This window comes from Condylura cristata, unplaced genomic scaffold, assembly GCF_000260355.1.
Source record: "Condylura cristata isolate star-nosed mole 26May11 unplaced genomic scaffold, ConCri1.0 scaffold00017, whole genome shotgun sequence".
Lineage (NCBI taxonomy): Eukaryota > Metazoa > Chordata > Mammalia > Eulipotyphla > Talpidae > Condylura > Condylura cristata.
In genome coordinates this window covers 13,824,729-13,843,014 of record NW_004567118.1, presented here as the reverse complement: position 1 = coordinate 13,843,014, position 18,286 = coordinate 13,824,729, and the positions used below count along the sequence as shown (strand labels likewise).

Sequence of the window (18,286 nt, the reverse complement as noted above, 5' to 3'; positions counted from 1 at the left end):
TAAACCGGTTGATATGTTCTGCAAAGCAATTTGGGAGTTAAGCATGAAGAGTCTGAAAAATAATTTTCAATGCTATAAAAAAGTTCAACCAGAACATATCACAATTTATTCAACCATTTCCCCATCTTCAACTTTATTATTCTCTAATTAAGAGCAAATTACTCTATGACACCACTTTCCAGGCATGTTGTTTGCCATTTTAATAGTTAAGAATACATATTCAACTATTTTCTCTAACTACTGTTAGGTTCAATATCTCCTTATTTATTGACCATTCATTTTTCCTTTGCTCATTTTCCTATGGTAAAAGTTGTCTTGATTTTTTTGTATAGTTTCATCTAATAATTTGAAAGTGGATCCTGAGCATGGGGGAAATGCTATAAAGGACATATGGGGACAATTCTTTTTCAAAGATTTATTAATGCATACAAAAACTGGGTAAGCCAGAGGTGCTGGGGCATGAGGCAAGAGACAGAGTGGACAGCAGAACAAGCAGATCCACTGAAATACACTCCTAAGGGGAGCAGAGCACTAGACAGAAAAGGTATGCTGTGCCATGTGTGTCAGCTCCCTGGCCAGGCATCAAACCTGTGCTGCAGTGGCTGGCAGTAATTAATAAAATTTGAGTATGGACTACAGGTTTAGAATGTGTGCCTTATATTTATTTTACTGAAATAAAAGAACTTTCATTCTAAGAATTCACGTACACTGCATGACATCTAAGAAATGTGCTGATAGATTCACCTAAGAAATGAAAGGACTAAATAGTTTATGTGCTGAAATGAGCTGAAGATTAAAATGAACATATTGATAATGTTGGAAATATTCAGAGACACCATTACCACTCACCTTATTTCAAGAACACACACACAGATCTGGGTCCTTCTGTGATTTTTTTCAACAAAGGTTTCAAGTTTCTAATACTGAATAAATATTTAGATGCCAAAGGAAATAATTGTACAGGAGTGAGTTTATCTAAAAATTTAGATTCTCAATTTTTATAAAAAATGTCTAAAAACACACATTTTACTGTCTTGAGTTTTAATGACACTAGTAGCTTTATTTAACAAACACTGAGTGACTACTATGTGCAAAGCACTGTGCTAGGCGCCATGAAAGATACAAAGATGAAAAACACATAGTCCCTGCCCACAAGGAGCGTATAATCTAGGGGGAAAGACAGACAAATACACAAATACCGAGAATATATGGCAGTAAACAACAGAGTGGGTAAGTGCTGAGTGTGGCCTGAGTGTGATACTAACTGGCCTCAAGGTTCCAATTTGAAACACTGGCGATGAAAGTGTTGGCTGCTTTAAAAATTCCATCTCAAGATCAGTATAACAGATATTTAAATGATGACACCCAAGCAGCTGGAGGCAAGAGAGTAGGTGGAGGGGCTGTTTGAAACACTGTCACACCTACATACATGGTGCTGATACAAGTATGTAGGGACAGCTAAAAAAAGAACATATATATAATAATCTGTCCTTTGGTTAATGGCTATAGCTACTGTTTTAAACAATATACTTTTATATAAAAAGGAATTTGTATAACCCCAGAAAAATCAATTTAAGGATTAATATTAATTCAACAAAGAATCTTGCCATAGGCAATTTTCTTATTTACTAATTAAGTCTTTTCTCTAAATATCTATAAAGCTCTGTAGCAATTAAATGGTTAGACATTTAAGTATTGCTGAGTAAAAACCTCATGTCCAGCCTTCTGAAGGAAATGGTCACGTACCTGATAACCTGATAGAATACTATTCTAATTAATAGCAACAAGAAGGCCTTAAAGAGATTTAAGGAAAATAATTTTTAATGCTTCAATGCAAATGGAACACATATTGACTAAATACAATTCAATGTTCTTTGAAACTATCTCAGTGACAGCATTTGATACCAGTTAAGGCCAGCAAAATTGAAGTGAGGAAAATATCATGTGTACTGTCTTTCATTGGTTTCATACCATTACCTAGATCATGGTAACCCAATCATTTCTTTGAAAATTCCATTTATTGGTACTGAAGAGCTTTGATTTGCTTTTAGCACATAGTAACAGCTGCTGACTACTTCCTCTTGGTAGTGCTGACATCAATGGCAAAGCAGAAGCACATTTTCTGGCTGCTTTTCCTACTTCCTGAATTGGAGGTTTCACTGCTTAGCTGGTTTCCTTCAATGTGTCACTGTGGTCCTGTGACCTCTGCTGCTTTCTCTCAAGGAAACGAGCACGTGCATCTGATATGGATTTGTCATCATTTCTTCTTTGCATTTTCTTTAGAACCTCTTTTGATATTCCATCTGAAAACATTATAAATTCATCCAGAAAACTTTAGTAAATTTAGTGAAATTCAGTGCTAGAAATATTAAGAAAAAGACATGTCCTGATTTTTGTAAAGGGAAAGAAAGGAAAGGAAACTGAATTGTACCCAAAGAAAATCTTTTGTTTTCAAAGATTTATGTTTTATTTATTTATGCACATAACAGGGGTGTAGGCAGGAGGTGTGGGTTGTGGAGAGGTGAGAGGACTCACCAGAGACAGAGTGGGAGCAAAATAGGCAGATGTACTGAAATACACTGCTGAAGGAAGCAGTGGACAAGAGAAGAAAGGTCTGCTGTACCATGTGGGTTTACTCCCTAGTTGTGGATGGAATTCATGTTGCAGTGGCTGGCGATAACTTAATAGCACTGAGATTTTAATCCCTGTGCCACCAAGGAGGCCCAGGATGTAGTCAAGTGTTAAAAAAACAACAGAATAGAGGCCTAAGGAGTTAGAAAAATTGACCCTAACTCAAGCACATAGTAAAATTATACACAGCACCAAGATTCTTCAAAGGCAAAGTTCCTCACTGTTCTACTTCTCATTGATAATAAATAAGGATAGTAAAATTTGACCCATTAATTTGCTTCAAAAAGCTTTTATTGTAAAGCTTTTTATTTGTGAGAATTAAGAATTAAGCTTTCAGTTCTAGTTACCACAATTATTTATGCCTCCCAAGTAGGGACCTAACATTTCATGGAAGCAGTATGGTACGAAGACTGAGTACAGGCTCAAGAGTCAGCCTATTCGGTTTTAAAGTCCAGATGCACCTAGATGCCATGGGATTTTTGAAAATTATTACACACTGCTATTTCTGGTCTTATAAGATGGGTTTGTGTACTTACTTCACAGGATTATTATGAAAATTCAATGAGGTAAAGCAAAGTGGTTAGCATATGATGAAAGTTCAATGTATAATACTGTCCTAAACAATGCTATTGGTCAGAGGGGTTAGAGGAAACATACATAGAAAAAAAGAAGGAAGTCAAAATAAGTGTAATGAGACTCATGACAACTATGCTTTCTGAGAAGAGTCAGAATCTAAGTCCTGTATCAATATTTCTATAATTATGAGAGAATTTGGATGCTTATGCTTCCTAGATGTACATCAGTAGAAGTGATTTACTCACCCTTTAGATGCTTCACATTTTCCTTATTTGTCCATTTCCTCCTTGCATCTTCTCTCAGTTCACGTCGGGCCACACTGCTCAAATCATGTGCATTAAATTCATGTAACTTGGGTAACAAGTCTCTCACCCACTCATAACGAATTGGACATACAATTCTTGCGTAGACTTTGGTGGTAACTAATACTTCATGAAAAATGATCCATTCAAGTTTGGTTTCCTGTTCATGAAGCTATACAAAACAACTCGTTTAAAGATGGTAACTCATTAATATACCTGATTCCACATTAGATCAACCAACTAATAATAGTAAAATTACTGTGAATGAATTCCCATATTCTTTAATTAAATGAGGAGGCATGGACCAACCAATTTCCTTTAAAGCTTTAATGCAGATACACCTAAGCTTAACCTGAAGGTGAACAGTAGAAGAATTTGTATATTATTTCTACATCTCTACACATTTCTTTTCTTTTTTCAAAATAAGGTACTTACTGCTGAGGAAGGATGAATGTGAACTGGGCTCCCACGCCCATCCATTGTGCAAAATGTTCTCCCAATAGATCTAAAAACCAAAACCAAAGTATAAGCACAAGAAAATTAAAACAATGAAATAAGTAGAGCACTAAATCTAACCATGAATAGTTATAATACGAATTATGTGTCCTATCACAAAGACGACTACAAGCAGAGGTTTAAGTTATCAGCTGTCATAACTCCTCTTAAACTAGTGGTACAAATTAAGCAGTCATTTTAGTTAAATATAAGCATCTGGTCAATAAGGAACAATAATACCGTATTTATGCTTTCAGTTTCCAAAAATGCTTTCATATTAAAACCTCAAAACAACCTATGAGTTCCAAATAATAATAGTAGTAATAATAAATTAGCCAGGATTCTTAAGATCACAGAGCAAATGCATGGTGGAACCAAATTCCAAAATAGGCGCTTTGACTTAAATAATAGTTCTTTGTTATGCCTTGCTATCTCTTTTTAAAGATATAACTGATTTTTTACTATTCTAAAATCTGTGAGTTAAATATTTCAATCTATATTTTTCTAACTCATGTTCTTAACTAAAATTCTTTTTTTTTTTTTAAAGATTTATTTATTTGTACATACAGAACTGGGGTACAGGCCAGAGGCTCAGGGGCGGTGAGAGGCTTCACCAGAGACAGAGTGGGGAGCAGAACAGGCAGATCGATGAAGTACACTGCTGAGGGGAGCAGCGGGTGGGTCAGGAGAGGTCTGCCACGCCATGTGGTCACCTCCGGGGCAGGCAGGAATCGAACTCATGTGGAAATGGCTTAAGCTTCTTAGTGACGTGCTTTAACCTGCTGTGCCACCAGGGAGGGCCCTTAACTAAAATTCTTATCTCTGTACTTCCTTTTATAAATGTTACTCCAAAAATTTCTCAAAATAAAAGCTTTTGTTCAATTATAGTTGATTTCCTACAGTACTTTATGTGTGTGTGTGTGTGTATTCCTAATACAGCCCAAATCAGGCTGGATTATTATTATATTATATATTATTATATTATTTATCTGTATCCACCACCAGACATCATCATAAAAAATGAGGTCAAGACACACACATTATTCTACTTTTTTATCTTCAGTATATATGTTCAGTATTTGGTGCATAGAAAGACATGTTACCTTATTTTTAATACTCAGAAACCATCTCAATATATAGAAAAGTAAGTAGTACAAAAGTCTTTGAAACATGAGATTTAAGTTGCCCACTTTTATTACTCATAACCCCCAAATGCTAAGTGTGCATTTTTAAAATCAAGGGCATTCGCATTTTACTCATAACCATGATACCATAACAAAATGAGGGAATTAATACTAATTTATTAGTAGTATCTAATTGTCAGGATCCACTGAAATTTTACCACTGTCCTAATAATATATATTTTTTAAAGATTTCTTTATGCATACAAGAATGGAGGTGTAAGTTGGGCGGTGAGAGGACTCACTAGAAACAGAATGGGGAGACGAACAGGTGGATGTACTGAAATAAACTGCTGATGGGAGCAGTAGGTGATACAAAAGAGGTCTGCTGCACCCTGGGGTCAACTCCCTTGCCAGGGTTTGAACTCATGCTACAGTAGCTGGTGACAGCTCACTAGTGCTGAGATTATAACCCTTGTGCCAACAGGGAGGTCCCTCATAAAACTCTTTATAGCAAAAGGATCCTCTTCAGAATCAGTCATTGCCTTTAATTTTCATGTCACCTTCATCTCCTACATTCTGGAATACTTCCCCAGTCTTTCTCTGCCCTTCATGACCTTGATACCTTTTAAAGATTATAAGAAAATTTATTTTGTAGTGTGCCCCTCAATCTGAGTTTGTGTTTCAGGATGATTAGATTCAGGTTATGCATCTTTGGCAGGAATATCACAGAAATGATGCTGTGTTCTTCTAATTTTTCCTATCAGAAAGAACATAATTTCAATTTATTTCTTTACTAATGATGTTCCTGTTGATTCCTTCCATTAAGTGGCACCACTTACTACTTTTTCCCACCTTGTGAACAACAATTTTATAGAGCTGTGTTCAGCTATGTAAATGATTATATCTCACAATTATCATGATAATTATATAATAAAACCTTTAATTTACTTATTAATTGATATGATTTTAGACTCATGAGCACACATTTTGTTCAGTGGGTTATACTTCTTTACTATCATTTATTTTGATTCTCAAAAATGTCCCATATCTGATCAAAAGGTGATTATTCAAGCTGGCTCCAATTTTCTTTTAACATGCTCCCAACTTTCAATGATCACTTTGCTCATTTTGCACTTTCCCAAAGAATCCTAACTGAATTTTACTTGGATTTTTGGATTTTATTTGGATTTTCAAGTAAACGGATACTAAGTATATTCACTTCTATTAAGATATCACTGTGTCTACCACCTCTCATAATTAAGGTAACTATGTATATAAATATACACATACAAATACACACATCCATCTTTTTTCACTTCCATATCTATGTAACCACCCATTTAGTTATATAAAAAACTACAATGATACACTGAAATCACAATCCTATACCACAGGGATCATTACTATTTTTTGTCTTTCAAAAAATAGGAATACTTCCTATTCCCTTCACCATCATCTTTAATATGTGATGAATTCTAACATATTTAACAAATCTTCCATGACCACTCCTGTTACCATCCTTGCCTACAAGTATGCCTTCTTAGTGAAGATACTTTTGTCAACACCAGATGTAGGCATGTGCCTTCCTCATCCTGTTTGAGCTCTGATATGCCATACCAAACTACCCATCCTTCTTGATTTCACACTCCAAAGTCACCCCTTGCAAGAAAACCCTTGTCTGTCACTCATCTTACACGCTGATACTCCATGTTAAACAGCCATCCTGCATAGATCCCCCTCCTCAACAACCTGAACTCTTAACACCCCACAAACTCTGAGTTAGTATGTTCCCCCTACAGAAGAGACTATTATGAAAAGAGTCATTTTAATTGATGTCATGATTATCAGAGTACAAGTGAAACCTACAATCCTTAATGCTAAATAAGTTAGTAATGTAATCAAGTTATCCATTTCGCAAGCTCAGATCACTTACCTTCGAGCTACATTTTTGAAATAGCCGGCACAAAGACACCGTCGCAGTACTTCATGTTTAGGTCCTTCAAAGGTCTCTCTTGGGAAATCACTTTGCTGCAGAAAGCATTTACTTATAGTGATACATCTCACAGAACAATTTAAAATTTTATTTTGAAAAATCTACATTTCTAAAACTTCCATTTTTGACCAATAGAGTAAGAGGGACCACATTTACCCTCTGTCTAAAACCAAAAAATGAACAAAATGTATGAAATAGTGATTTCCAAAATACTTTATATCAAAAAATAAAAGACTGTGGATTCTGATGAGTAAAGAGAATTAAGAAATAAATAAAGTGAGTTGAACATTGAGATTCCCAGATCAAAGTATAAGGGAAGGAAAAACCCAAGGACAAGCCAGAGACTTCCCTGAGCTAAAGAAACAGAGATGAAAGTCCCAAAAAACCAAGGTGGCTAGAGGTCACAGCTCAGAATACAGGAAGAGAAGAGAATTTCAGAGATCTGCAGAAGATCCTCTTCAAGTGTTCTGCCAAATACTGATTAGCATGCAAATGTGAGCCAGGTACCCAAAGTCAGGAAAAGAACTTCCCAAAGGTTAAGAGAAAATAAGTACCTGGTGCCCACAGAGTTAGGAATCATGCTTGTTCCTAGTCTTGCCTCAGTGATGGAGAATAAGTAGTCCTAAACTGAACACAGCTTTGATACAGTCTAGTAAAGCAAGACCCACAAGGATCAAGCAGTTTCCCAATTAACTGAAATATAAAAATATCCAGCTGATCCAGCCAGGTGAAATTCACTGTATTTGGCATCCATTAAAAAGTAATCAGGGGCCCTCCCTGGTGGCGCAGCGGGTTAAAGCACAGCACTGAGAATCTGATGCCACTTCCGCATGAGTTCGATTCCCGCCTGCCCCGGAGGAGACCACATGGCGTGGCAGACCTCTCCTGACCCGCCCGCTGCTTCCCTCAGCAGTGTGCTTCGTGGATCTGCCTGTTCTGCTCCCCACTCTGTTTCTGGTGAAGCCTCTCGCTGCCCCTGAGCCTCTGGCCTGTACCCCAGTTCTGTATGCACAAATAAATAAATCTTTAAAAAAAAATTTTTAAAATCAAAAAAAAATAAATAAAAAAAAAATATATAAAAAAAAAGTAATCAGGCATGCAAAGAAGCAAAAATATATAATCCACAAAGACAAAAATCAGTTCTCATAATTAAGAACTGACACAGATGTTAATTATATACATCTGTAATTATTTATGAGTTATAATTGGATTATATATGTTCAAAAGAGTTAGGTGAAGATACAGAAAATGTTTGAAATTAAAGACTTAAATCGGGCCCTCCTTAATAGTACAGCAGATTAAAGCACAGCAATAAGAAGCTAAAGTAAAGCAACTTCAGCATGAGTTCAATCCCTGCCCTAGAGGTGATCAATATTGTGCGGCAGATCTCTCCTGGCCCGCCCATTGCTACCCTCAGCAGTGTACTTCATTGATCTTCTTGTTCTGCTCCCTACTCTGTCTCTGGTTAATCCTCTCACCGCCCTGCACCTCTGGCCTGTACCCCAGTTCTGTATGCATAAATAAATAAATCATTAAAAAAACAAAAAGACTCAAATACAACATCTAGGGGGAAGGAAAAGGATGCTCACTCTGGGAATACCCATGGATGAATACAAAAGAGTATGTTGAATTTATAAGGTGACAAATTTGTTACCTTCATTATGGTGATGGTTTCATGGGCATATACAGATGTCAAAACTCACCAAACGCACACTAAATATTTTCATTGTACTGTCAGTTAAACACAACAGTAAACCTACTTCTAAAAATCTCCAATTATTCAGAAAAAAATTTCCTTTACTAGTATTAGGACACTTTCATAGGTTCAAGGAGATAGCTAAACACAGTAACAAGTAGAAAAGGGGTGCAGAGTAGGGCAGGTGGTAAAAAGTAATTGTACACCAATGAAAACTCAATATGAACTATATGGTCCAAAATGACACTCAAGAAGAAAACCATAAAAGCAATCACCTGTTTAAGCTTCCTGATTAGTTCTCGAAGTTGAGCTTCCACACGAAATGCTGAAAACAAGCACCTCCAATGAATCCAATGTTTTTGGCACCATGAAGCTGGAGCTCCACTGCAAAATAAAAACACTAGTATCTAAGAAATATCTTTAAATGAGAAAGTCTAACATTTTCATTTCTATTACAAAACTAGAAACGCGTAACTTTGCTCTTACATGAGCTCAATTACTGAAAAAGTACTTTAAGAAATTTTAAAAAAACAATGTAGGAGACCAAGTGAATTAAAAGTGAATTAAAAAATAATTTGTAAATACAGGTACACACACACACACACACACACACAGAGTAATGTGTAAATACATATACACACACACTTAAACAACTACCCAATCATTTTCTACTCTGAGCTACTTATATAAAACCAAAATTCTACAAAATCATTTTCAGGAATATGTTTTGGGAGAGAAGAAGGAAGATTAACTAATGTAATAAATACCTACTAAATCACCTGACATATAAAATCTCACTAATGTTCATAAGAACACCTAGTTGATACCATCTCCGTTGAATCTTACTATCCAAAGTCACATAATTTGAGCCATATTTCAAACAGAGACTTTCCAGAACATAAAACTGTCTAACATACCTTGATTTGCATTGTTCAAAGATGACAGCTAAAGTTGCAAAGTCATTAAATCCTCCAGCTTTAGCTGCCAATTCTCTATGTCTCTGTTCTGCTTCCTTCTGGTACTCTGGATCAACTGAAGTGACAAATGGAGAGGCAATTTAATTTTACTTTACATCAAGTACCTACACTTACTATTTAGTCCATTCTATTATTCTGCCTCACTCTGTGGTGAAATAAGGTAGAACTATATTAACTTCTGGAGAGAGAAGGGTGTTAATTTTCTCTACAACTCTTTAACCATACTTCAGATTTTATAAGAATTGCAACATAGTTTTTCCCAGTTCATTTACCTTTAAAAAGTTATTTGTGAGCCCTCCCTGGTGGTGCAGCAGATTAAAGCACAGCACTAAAAAGCTAAAACCACTTCAGCATGAGTTCAATCCCTGCCCCGGAGGTGATCCTCATGGCACGGCAGACCTCTCCTGACCACCTCGCTGCTCCCCTCAGCTGTGTGCTTCTTTGATCTGCCTGTTCTGCTCCCCACTCTGTCTCTGATGAATCCTCTCACTGCCCCTGCACCTCTGGTCTGTAACCCAGCTCTGTATACATAAACAATGCTGATATATAACAAATTAAATTGTGTTCATATTGACACACCAAAAAACTAAAGAAGCGTAAGTCTAAAAATATGGTAATTTCAGAACAATTCTCTAAAGGTACATGGACTGAACTATCTTTTAGAAAAAAAAGAAGTTAATATATTACTAATACATTATAACAGGGCAAAGGTTCAACATACTATCTTCCTTCACCAGTGAAAGGAAATTAGCTCTCAGCCAGGAAAAATATATACTCTTTATTTCAAACAAGTTAAAGTTAATAATAAATGCGAATTGTCTATCCTGGGTTTCAAGTCCCATGGAGTTACTAGTATATGTTAATAAAATATAACATAAAAAATAAAACAAAAAACAAACAAAAAAAAAAACTAGAGATCTAAAGTGGAGAAATATTCTGTGCAGTATAGAAGATTCAATACTGTCAAGATACTAGATCTTCCCAAGTTTATCTACAAATTCAAGACAATCCCAATTAAAGTCTTAGCAAGTTATTTTGAGAATAGCAATACAATAATTCTAAAGTTCATATGCAATGGGAAACAACACAGAATAGCTAACATATTGTAGAAGAGCAAGGACAAAGTAAGAGAAATGATCCTATCAAGTTCTGAACAAATGGGGCTCGAAGAAATGGCCATTCAGCTCCTAAAAGATAATACAAGAAAAAAAAAATCTAGATAATCTTGAGTATGATGACTTTTCTTTAAGTTTTTTTAAAGTTTTTTTTTTCAGTTCTGCATATAAGAACTGGGGTGTAGGCCAGAGGTACAGGGCTGGGTGGGCAGGGGGGAAAGACTTACCAGAAACATAATAGGGAGCAGAACAGGCAGATTTACTGAAATCATACACTGCTGAAGGGAGCAGTGGTAGAAACAGGTGAGGTCTGCTGCACCATGTGAGTCAGCTCCCTGGTTGGGGATAGAACTCATGAAGTAGTGACTGGACATAGCTTGATAGCACGGAGACTTTAACCCCTGCACCACCAGGGAGGCCTGATGATGACTTTTCTGATACAACACTAAAAGAATGACCCATGAAAGAAATAAACAACTTGACTTTATTAAAACTAAACTGTTCTGTGAAGGACAAAATCAAGAGTAAGAAGACACAGATAAGGAGAAAATATTTGCCAAAACATATCTGATAAAGGGCTGTTATCTAAATAAAGAACTCTTAAAATTCAACAATAAGTAAACAATGAAATTTTATAAGACCTAACAAACACTCACTGAGAGGAGAAGGAAAAAGGATACAAATGGCAGGTAAGCATATGAAAAGACACAACAAAATCAAGTCATCAGGGAACTACAAAATAAAAATCAATGCAATGCCACTGTTCACCTGTGAAAATGACCCAAATCCAAAACAGTTATAATACCAACATCTGGAGAAGATGTGGAAAACAGGAATTCTCAGATTCATTAATGAAAGGAATGTAAAACCTGCCGACATTTTGGGGGATATTCTTAACATACTATTCAGCGGTAAGCAGAAAACCACACAAAAAACCTGTACTCATAACTGCCAAAACTTGAAAGCAATCAAGATGTCCTTCAATGGGTGAATGGATAAACAAATCTGATAATTCAGCATTAGAACTATCGTGTCACAAAAATATATATGGAAGAACCTTAAAATGCATGTTGTTAAGAAACAAATATGAAAAGTCTATATGCTATATGATTCTACATTCTGGAAAAGGCAAAACTATGGCAATAATAAACAGATAAGGTAATAAATTGATCAGGGGGCTTGAAAAAAGAGTTGTAGGGATTGAACTGTAGAGATACAGGTCACCAGAGATTTATGAAAATCCACAGAATATACAACATAAAGAGTCACCCTTTCCGTTAATAACAGTAATACATCAATGTTGGCTCACTAACAGCAATAAATGTACCACATTAATGAAAGCTATTAATAATGAGGAACACTGTAATCATCTTCAGAGGCTTGAGGAGATATCCGCCCCTTTGTACTTTCCACTCAATTTTTCTGCAAACTTAAAACTATTCAAAAAATAAAGCCTGGTAAAGCAAAATGTAGAGAGGACTCAACAGATTACTGGAAGACTAAGGGTGCATGGTAGTAAGTGTGGTATAGTTAACCTACATCTGCAGAGGTGCGATCTTGTATCTTTGAATCATCTACAGAGTTAAAAATCAATGTTACCTCAATTAAAAGAAGAAAATCTATTAATTAAAATGAAAACACATCAATAAATGTATTACCAGGTCTAATGAAGACATTTTCCACAGACAACATTGCTGCTATTGGAAGTAGTAGATCTTCACAGTCCAGAGAAGCTGCCTTTATTACTGCACATGTAAGATGTGGAGGGAGAGGAAATTCCACCATAGACAAACCCAATCTGGTTACATGACCACTCCTTAATATAAAGAAAAAGTTCTTAAGTCTTTCCTACTTGGAGAGAGAACAAGTGAAATGTTCATTATTCAGAATAAACCAGATATATTGTCTGAATCACCTTCAGAAATTCAGTTCATATTAGGAAACATGATACACTGTGTTCACTGATAAGAGAAATATAGCGGTGATAAATACCCTGCTATGAAGGGCCAGTACTATCAAAAACTAAACAATGACCTAGAATAAGTTAGTATGCAAAAATACAAAATGCTACAGAAGCATGGCGATGGCCTTGAAGAAATGAGAGAATGATAATTACCAAATCTTTCTCCCTTCTACAGACATGAAAACAAGGACTCTGGCTCTCTTACCACTTCTTATTACCATAATGCTTGGCATTGAATCTGTCTTCCGAAATTACTTGTAAAACAATACTAATATTAAATAAAAGTAGTTTTATATTACAATTTTTAAATTTAGGATAGTGGCAAAGAAAGACTAGGCACAATCCTAACTTCAAGTAAAATAATCCATTTAATTCAAACAAATTATTTTCTACTGACTAAAAAAGTGTTAAGAACCCTGTTTAAAAAGAGGTCAACATCTATTGAGGTTAGGAGCTTTTTCTGGCTGTTTTTTTTTATATAATTTTACCTGTCAATAGCATCACACTGGTAAAGTTGTTTAAGAGCTTCCAAAATAAGCCTCTCATTTGGAGGATCCAAATAGGGGAACCTGTTTAAAGGAGATATAAATGAGATTCCATTTTTTGAACATAAGACTTGATACAGGAGTTTAAATTCCATTAAAAGGTTTTACTTCTATTTTTCAACTCCTCTTATTTTTAAAAATATTCCATAACTATGTTCAGCATTCAGCATGAGGAAATATGCTGAAACACTTTTCTATGTAATTAAAAAGCACTTCTTGATCCCCCTTAGTTAGGAGACCCTCACCTTTCCTACTTACCTTTTTTTCATTTCTAAACATTTATCTTTCTTTGCTGCAAAGAGAACAGTATCTTCTTTGACAAACTTGTCCAAGGGGAACAAAGCAGCAAGTATTTTTCCAAATAATAGTACAAGTCTTCCTCGATTTCAATGTGTAATAACGAAGACAGAGCAGTAGTTTTTTAAATCTCCGAAAAGCTAGTATTAAGATGGTGGTTATGGCCGTTTTGCAGACAGTCCGTCTGAGTTAGTTCTGTTATCAATATTATTTTCACCTTCTTCATCATCTTCATCACAATCCAAGGCCTGGTCTGAGACCGCCTCTACACAGTCCTGCGCTTCAAGCTACACAAGGGTGCCACAGAGCTCAGCTACAAGCTCCCTCATCTGGGCTTATTGGACAACAGGTCCTGGAAAGGGTCAGTCCCTGGCGCCCTCACAGGGGACCCTCAGCAACTGCCTTTTCCCATCTTGCCCAACATATCCGCCCAAAAGCTCCCTGACGACTCCTAATTATCTTAATCCTACCCCATCCTCCATAACCAATTTTATTCTGTTCTATCATCACAATTTATTAACTTTTATAAAATAGTGAAAATAAAGTGGCCAAAAATTATAAATTATTTAACAGTACCTCAAAATTGTTTTAAATAAAAGATTAATTATACTCATTCTGTCATATTTGTGTGTGTGTGGACTTAATTTCTCCTAAGTAGCTAAAAATAGTGGTAAACACAATGCCAATTCATTCCCAAGATACTTCAGAATTCAGGCCCTGAAAAAAGGGTACCATCTTACATAACCAAAATATTATGATAAACATAAAGGCTATTAAGAATAATAGTCTCAAAGGATAGCAGAGTGGCATATAACCAACCATGAAAATATCTATTTGAATAGGAATAACTACTTAAATTTATCTGTACTGGATTAACCATAAATATCAAAATGCTAAATCAAATCATCTATTCTAATGTCTCACCTTGAAAAGGTCCAAATACTTAACACAAAAACCCCTTCCTGTTTAAAAATAACATAAAATTTGTATACATTCCTAAAGTCAGCCTTCCTACAACTTGTTCCAACAAGTCCTGCTATCTTCAAAAGCAAGTATCTCTTTTGGGTTTTGTAGGCCAATGATCTATCTCACTTACAACTCTGCTTTTGTAGTAAAGGTAATATATAAATGAAAGGGAGTGACTGGGTTCCAGTAAAATTTTATGTAAAAAAAAATGGTCAGTAGGTCTGGACCATAGTTTGTGACCCCCAGCCTATGTAAAAGTCCTACCTTGAATTGGTAATTATACAAATTACCAATTCTGTCAAACATTCTTTTTATTATTTGGTTTCAAAGAGATTTTTTAGAAAAACTATCTTATGGAAATTTTCATAAAAGGTGATATTGAAAACTGATCTCCACATGCTGAGTGACCAACACAGAACTAGAATTTCTAGTCATGTGGACATCGCAGTCTATCAAAACAACCAAAGTCTGTGCCAGCAGAATTTTTTAAAATGTTCTTTTAAACAAAATAACAATCCAAGCGCATATTAAGTTTGTGGTGATCTGGTAATGTCAGATCTCTTTCAAATGAATTTCTTTAAAGCTGAACCAAAACACAGTGTAACTTATATAAGATACATATTAATGTTTCTTTTTAGACTTTTACCTTTTATACTTTTATCCAGTTGATTTTTGCCCACAGGTCTAACCTGTTGAGATCGTCCTAAATTTTAGTTTTAACCAATATCATTTGATATCAGTATCAAAACACTTCCTAGAAATATGATAATCATGACTTTGTTTTTATTAAATCTTTTTTGAGAAAGAGTGAACAAGAGTGAAATTCAGCACACTGTCAATAAAAGCTCCATCTAAGGCTCCACTAAGCAATTAATCAATACTTTCAGGATTTTGCTACTTGGCCATTATACTCTATTCTGCATTATTAACACCTCAAAATCATAAGTATCAAAAAAAAAAAAAGCTCTCAGAAGTAATTTTGTCAAACATTGTGCTGAAAACAAAACATCAAGTCATCATTCAATAAATTCTTGTGGAGCACCCACTATATGGTGGTTCTGACTTCAAAATGAAATGGAAATGTTATATAACATTCTTTGTGAGCCACTTTGATTCATACTCATTATTACAAATCACCATTGAATTCTGTCAAATTATTTTCCAATAACCACCACCAGAAATTCTTAGGAACCAATCAATGTTAAGCTTACTAGGCAGTTGTTGTCACAATTCACCCTTTTTTCTAAATTGAAAAATCAGTACATTCAAGTTTCCCATAATTTCTGAGATTCTATTGAGCATAGTTCCTCATAGATAATCCCTAATACCTGGTATTAAATCTGCAAGTTCTTTAAGTACTACAGATATGTTTAAGGTCTCAAAGTAAATTCATTTATGGTAGGCTAGGTTTTCATTCATTACTTCTAATCATCTCGGTCACCAATTCCTTGTTATCTGGATTTGTTTTCTTTTCCAGTTTTAAAATAATTTTTGATAGAGAGGAAAAGAGAAGCAGAACAGTAATTACGAAGTTCCATTTTCTTTGTTATCCATGAATACTATTCCATCTATCCCAAATACTCAGTTTGCCTTTCCTTATTCTATATATACATCTTTAAAAGAGGGTGTAGTGTAGTTAAGTAATTTTTTTTTTTTTGGTCTGTAGCATTTTTGTATATTCCAAGTCTTTAAAATTTCAGGAAAACTCAGTGCAGATGATAGTGAGTAATTTTTGAAAAATTTTATTTAAAACATGTATTTATTTTGTTTACATGATTTTCTATCCTTTAGAATACAATTTTAAAATCTGGATTCATCTGAAAGCTTTCTACTTGTGTACAGATTTCTTTCAGTGGCTTTTCTTTCTCACTGATATCATTTATGACAACCATTAGGATTCCACATATTATGTATGTTTTCCTCTTTCTAGGATATATATTTTCATTTAGAAAGTTTCTAGTCTTATGACTATTATATAAAATTGAAATCAGTTTTCAAAAAGTCAATTATGTATTTGGATGCACCCAGTAACTGCTTCCTTCTTATTATGAATTTAAAGATTAGATGGTCACTGTTTCCCAAGGTTTGAAACATTTACATTTCTAGGTAACTAAGATTAAAATAATACTTCCCTGCAGTACTTTATCTACCATGTATGATATGAAATTTCAAGTCCTAACAACAAAATTGTTGTTGTAACCAATTAATTATATAGTTTAGCACTTACTAATGTAATAACTGTCCTTTCTTTCATGTGTTTGAACTTCTTTCTCCAATATAATTTAAGCTTAGTGAAAACAATAAATTCCTAGAATAATCCTCTGTTTCAAGGTCCCTACTATGACATGATCACACAAAAGATACTAGAAAAAATTTTCTGACTACAATTAAGGTCATTATATATTTTTCACTATAGATAAACAGTGGCCATTTTAGTGACCCCAATAGACATTAGTACAAGGTACCTTACTAAGCCACAGTTCAAATACATGCAAGGAATCAATCCCAGTAAAGCAATATAGTGAAATCTTTTGAGTTTAACTGAACTTTGAAAATAGGTTAGCATCAACTTTCCAGGAATGTCTGAATCAAATACTTCTAAAAAAATTTCTGAAGCATAATCTAGCTTTTCTCTAACAAATTTTTTTTCAAGTTGTCTACATACCTTATGACATCGTGTATGGCAAGGCACTTTAAGGTCAGAACTACAGATGTCAAACTAGTTCTCTTAATCTCAGGGATCACATGGTCAGGCATACACTGGTTCCAAAAATCTTTACTATAGATCCGAAAGCATTTTCCTGAGGAAGTTCTGCCAGCTCGGCCACTTCGCTGTAACGCCTCACTCCTTTAGAAGGAAAAAAAAAAAAAAATCAAAGTCCTCAAAATGTTTTCTGAAGTAATTAACTTCCTACTCCTCAGAACTATCTGATTAACTGCTCTTTTGGGCAGGGGAGGGAAGGGAGAACAGGGGATGGGGACTTGACAGAGAAACTTACTTTGAAATTGGAACCACCTCCAGGATGTCCAACCCCAACCTGGGGTTATGATTTAACTGCTTTACAAAGCCACCATCTACCACATATCTGAGGAAAATGAAAACAAGTTTTTAAAAAAATAAGTAAAGACTTGTTAATTTTTAACTACTGTAAGTTCTCTTCAAACTAACAATTACAAAAAAACTTCATGCAAGTCAAGAAATTAGAATGTTCATATATTGCTGGTTGAAATGTAAAAATGGTGGCAAACAATTTGGTAGTTACAAAGAAATTAAACACAGAATAAACCAGAAACTATTTTCCTTAAGTATATACTCAAAAGAACTAAAAATAAGTACTCAAATATAAGGTGGATGGATGTCCATAGTGGCACTATTTGAGTAAAACCATGTAAATGTCCATCATTAAGGGATGAAAGGATGGACAAATTATGGTATACATACACAGTAGATTATTATTAAATCACAAAAAGAAATGAAGTACTGATACATACTACAAAGTGGACGAACCTCAAAAACATGCTAAGTGAGAAAAAATAGCCATGAAGAACACATGGTATGAGTCTATCTATACAAATATCCTGAATAAGATATTCAAAGAAACAGAA

The 18,286-nt window shown here is 34.9% G+C and overlaps 1 protein-coding gene across 1 annotated transcript in view; it reads right to left on the bottom strand.

Moving 5' to 3' along the window:
- Positions 1-1,024: 1,024 nt before the first annotated feature.
- DHX40 (DEAH (Asp-Glu-Ala-His) box polypeptide 40) overlaps positions 1,025-18,286 on the bottom strand; it is a 34,540-nt gene continuing 17,278 nt past the window's right edge. Inside the window, exons 9-18 of the mRNA XM_004684430.1 lie at positions 17,680-17,766; positions 17,346-17,528; positions 13,361-13,441; positions 12,568-12,725; positions 9,735-9,849; positions 9,093-9,201; positions 7,062-7,156; positions 3,945-4,014; positions 3,453-3,681; positions 1,025-2,303 (exon numbers count right to left, since the gene is read on the bottom strand). Coding sequence (XP_004684487.1) covers positions 2,164-2,303; positions 3,453-3,681; positions 3,945-4,014; positions 7,062-7,156; positions 9,093-9,201; positions 9,735-9,849; positions 12,568-12,725; positions 13,361-13,441; positions 17,346-17,528; positions 17,680-17,766 — 1,267 coding nt within the window. The 3' untranslated portion in view covers positions 1,025-2,163. The remainder of the gene's footprint in view (positions 2,304-3,452; positions 3,682-3,944; positions 4,015-7,061; positions 7,157-9,092; positions 9,202-9,734; positions 9,850-12,567; positions 12,726-13,360; positions 13,442-17,345; positions 17,529-17,679; positions 17,767-18,286) is intronic.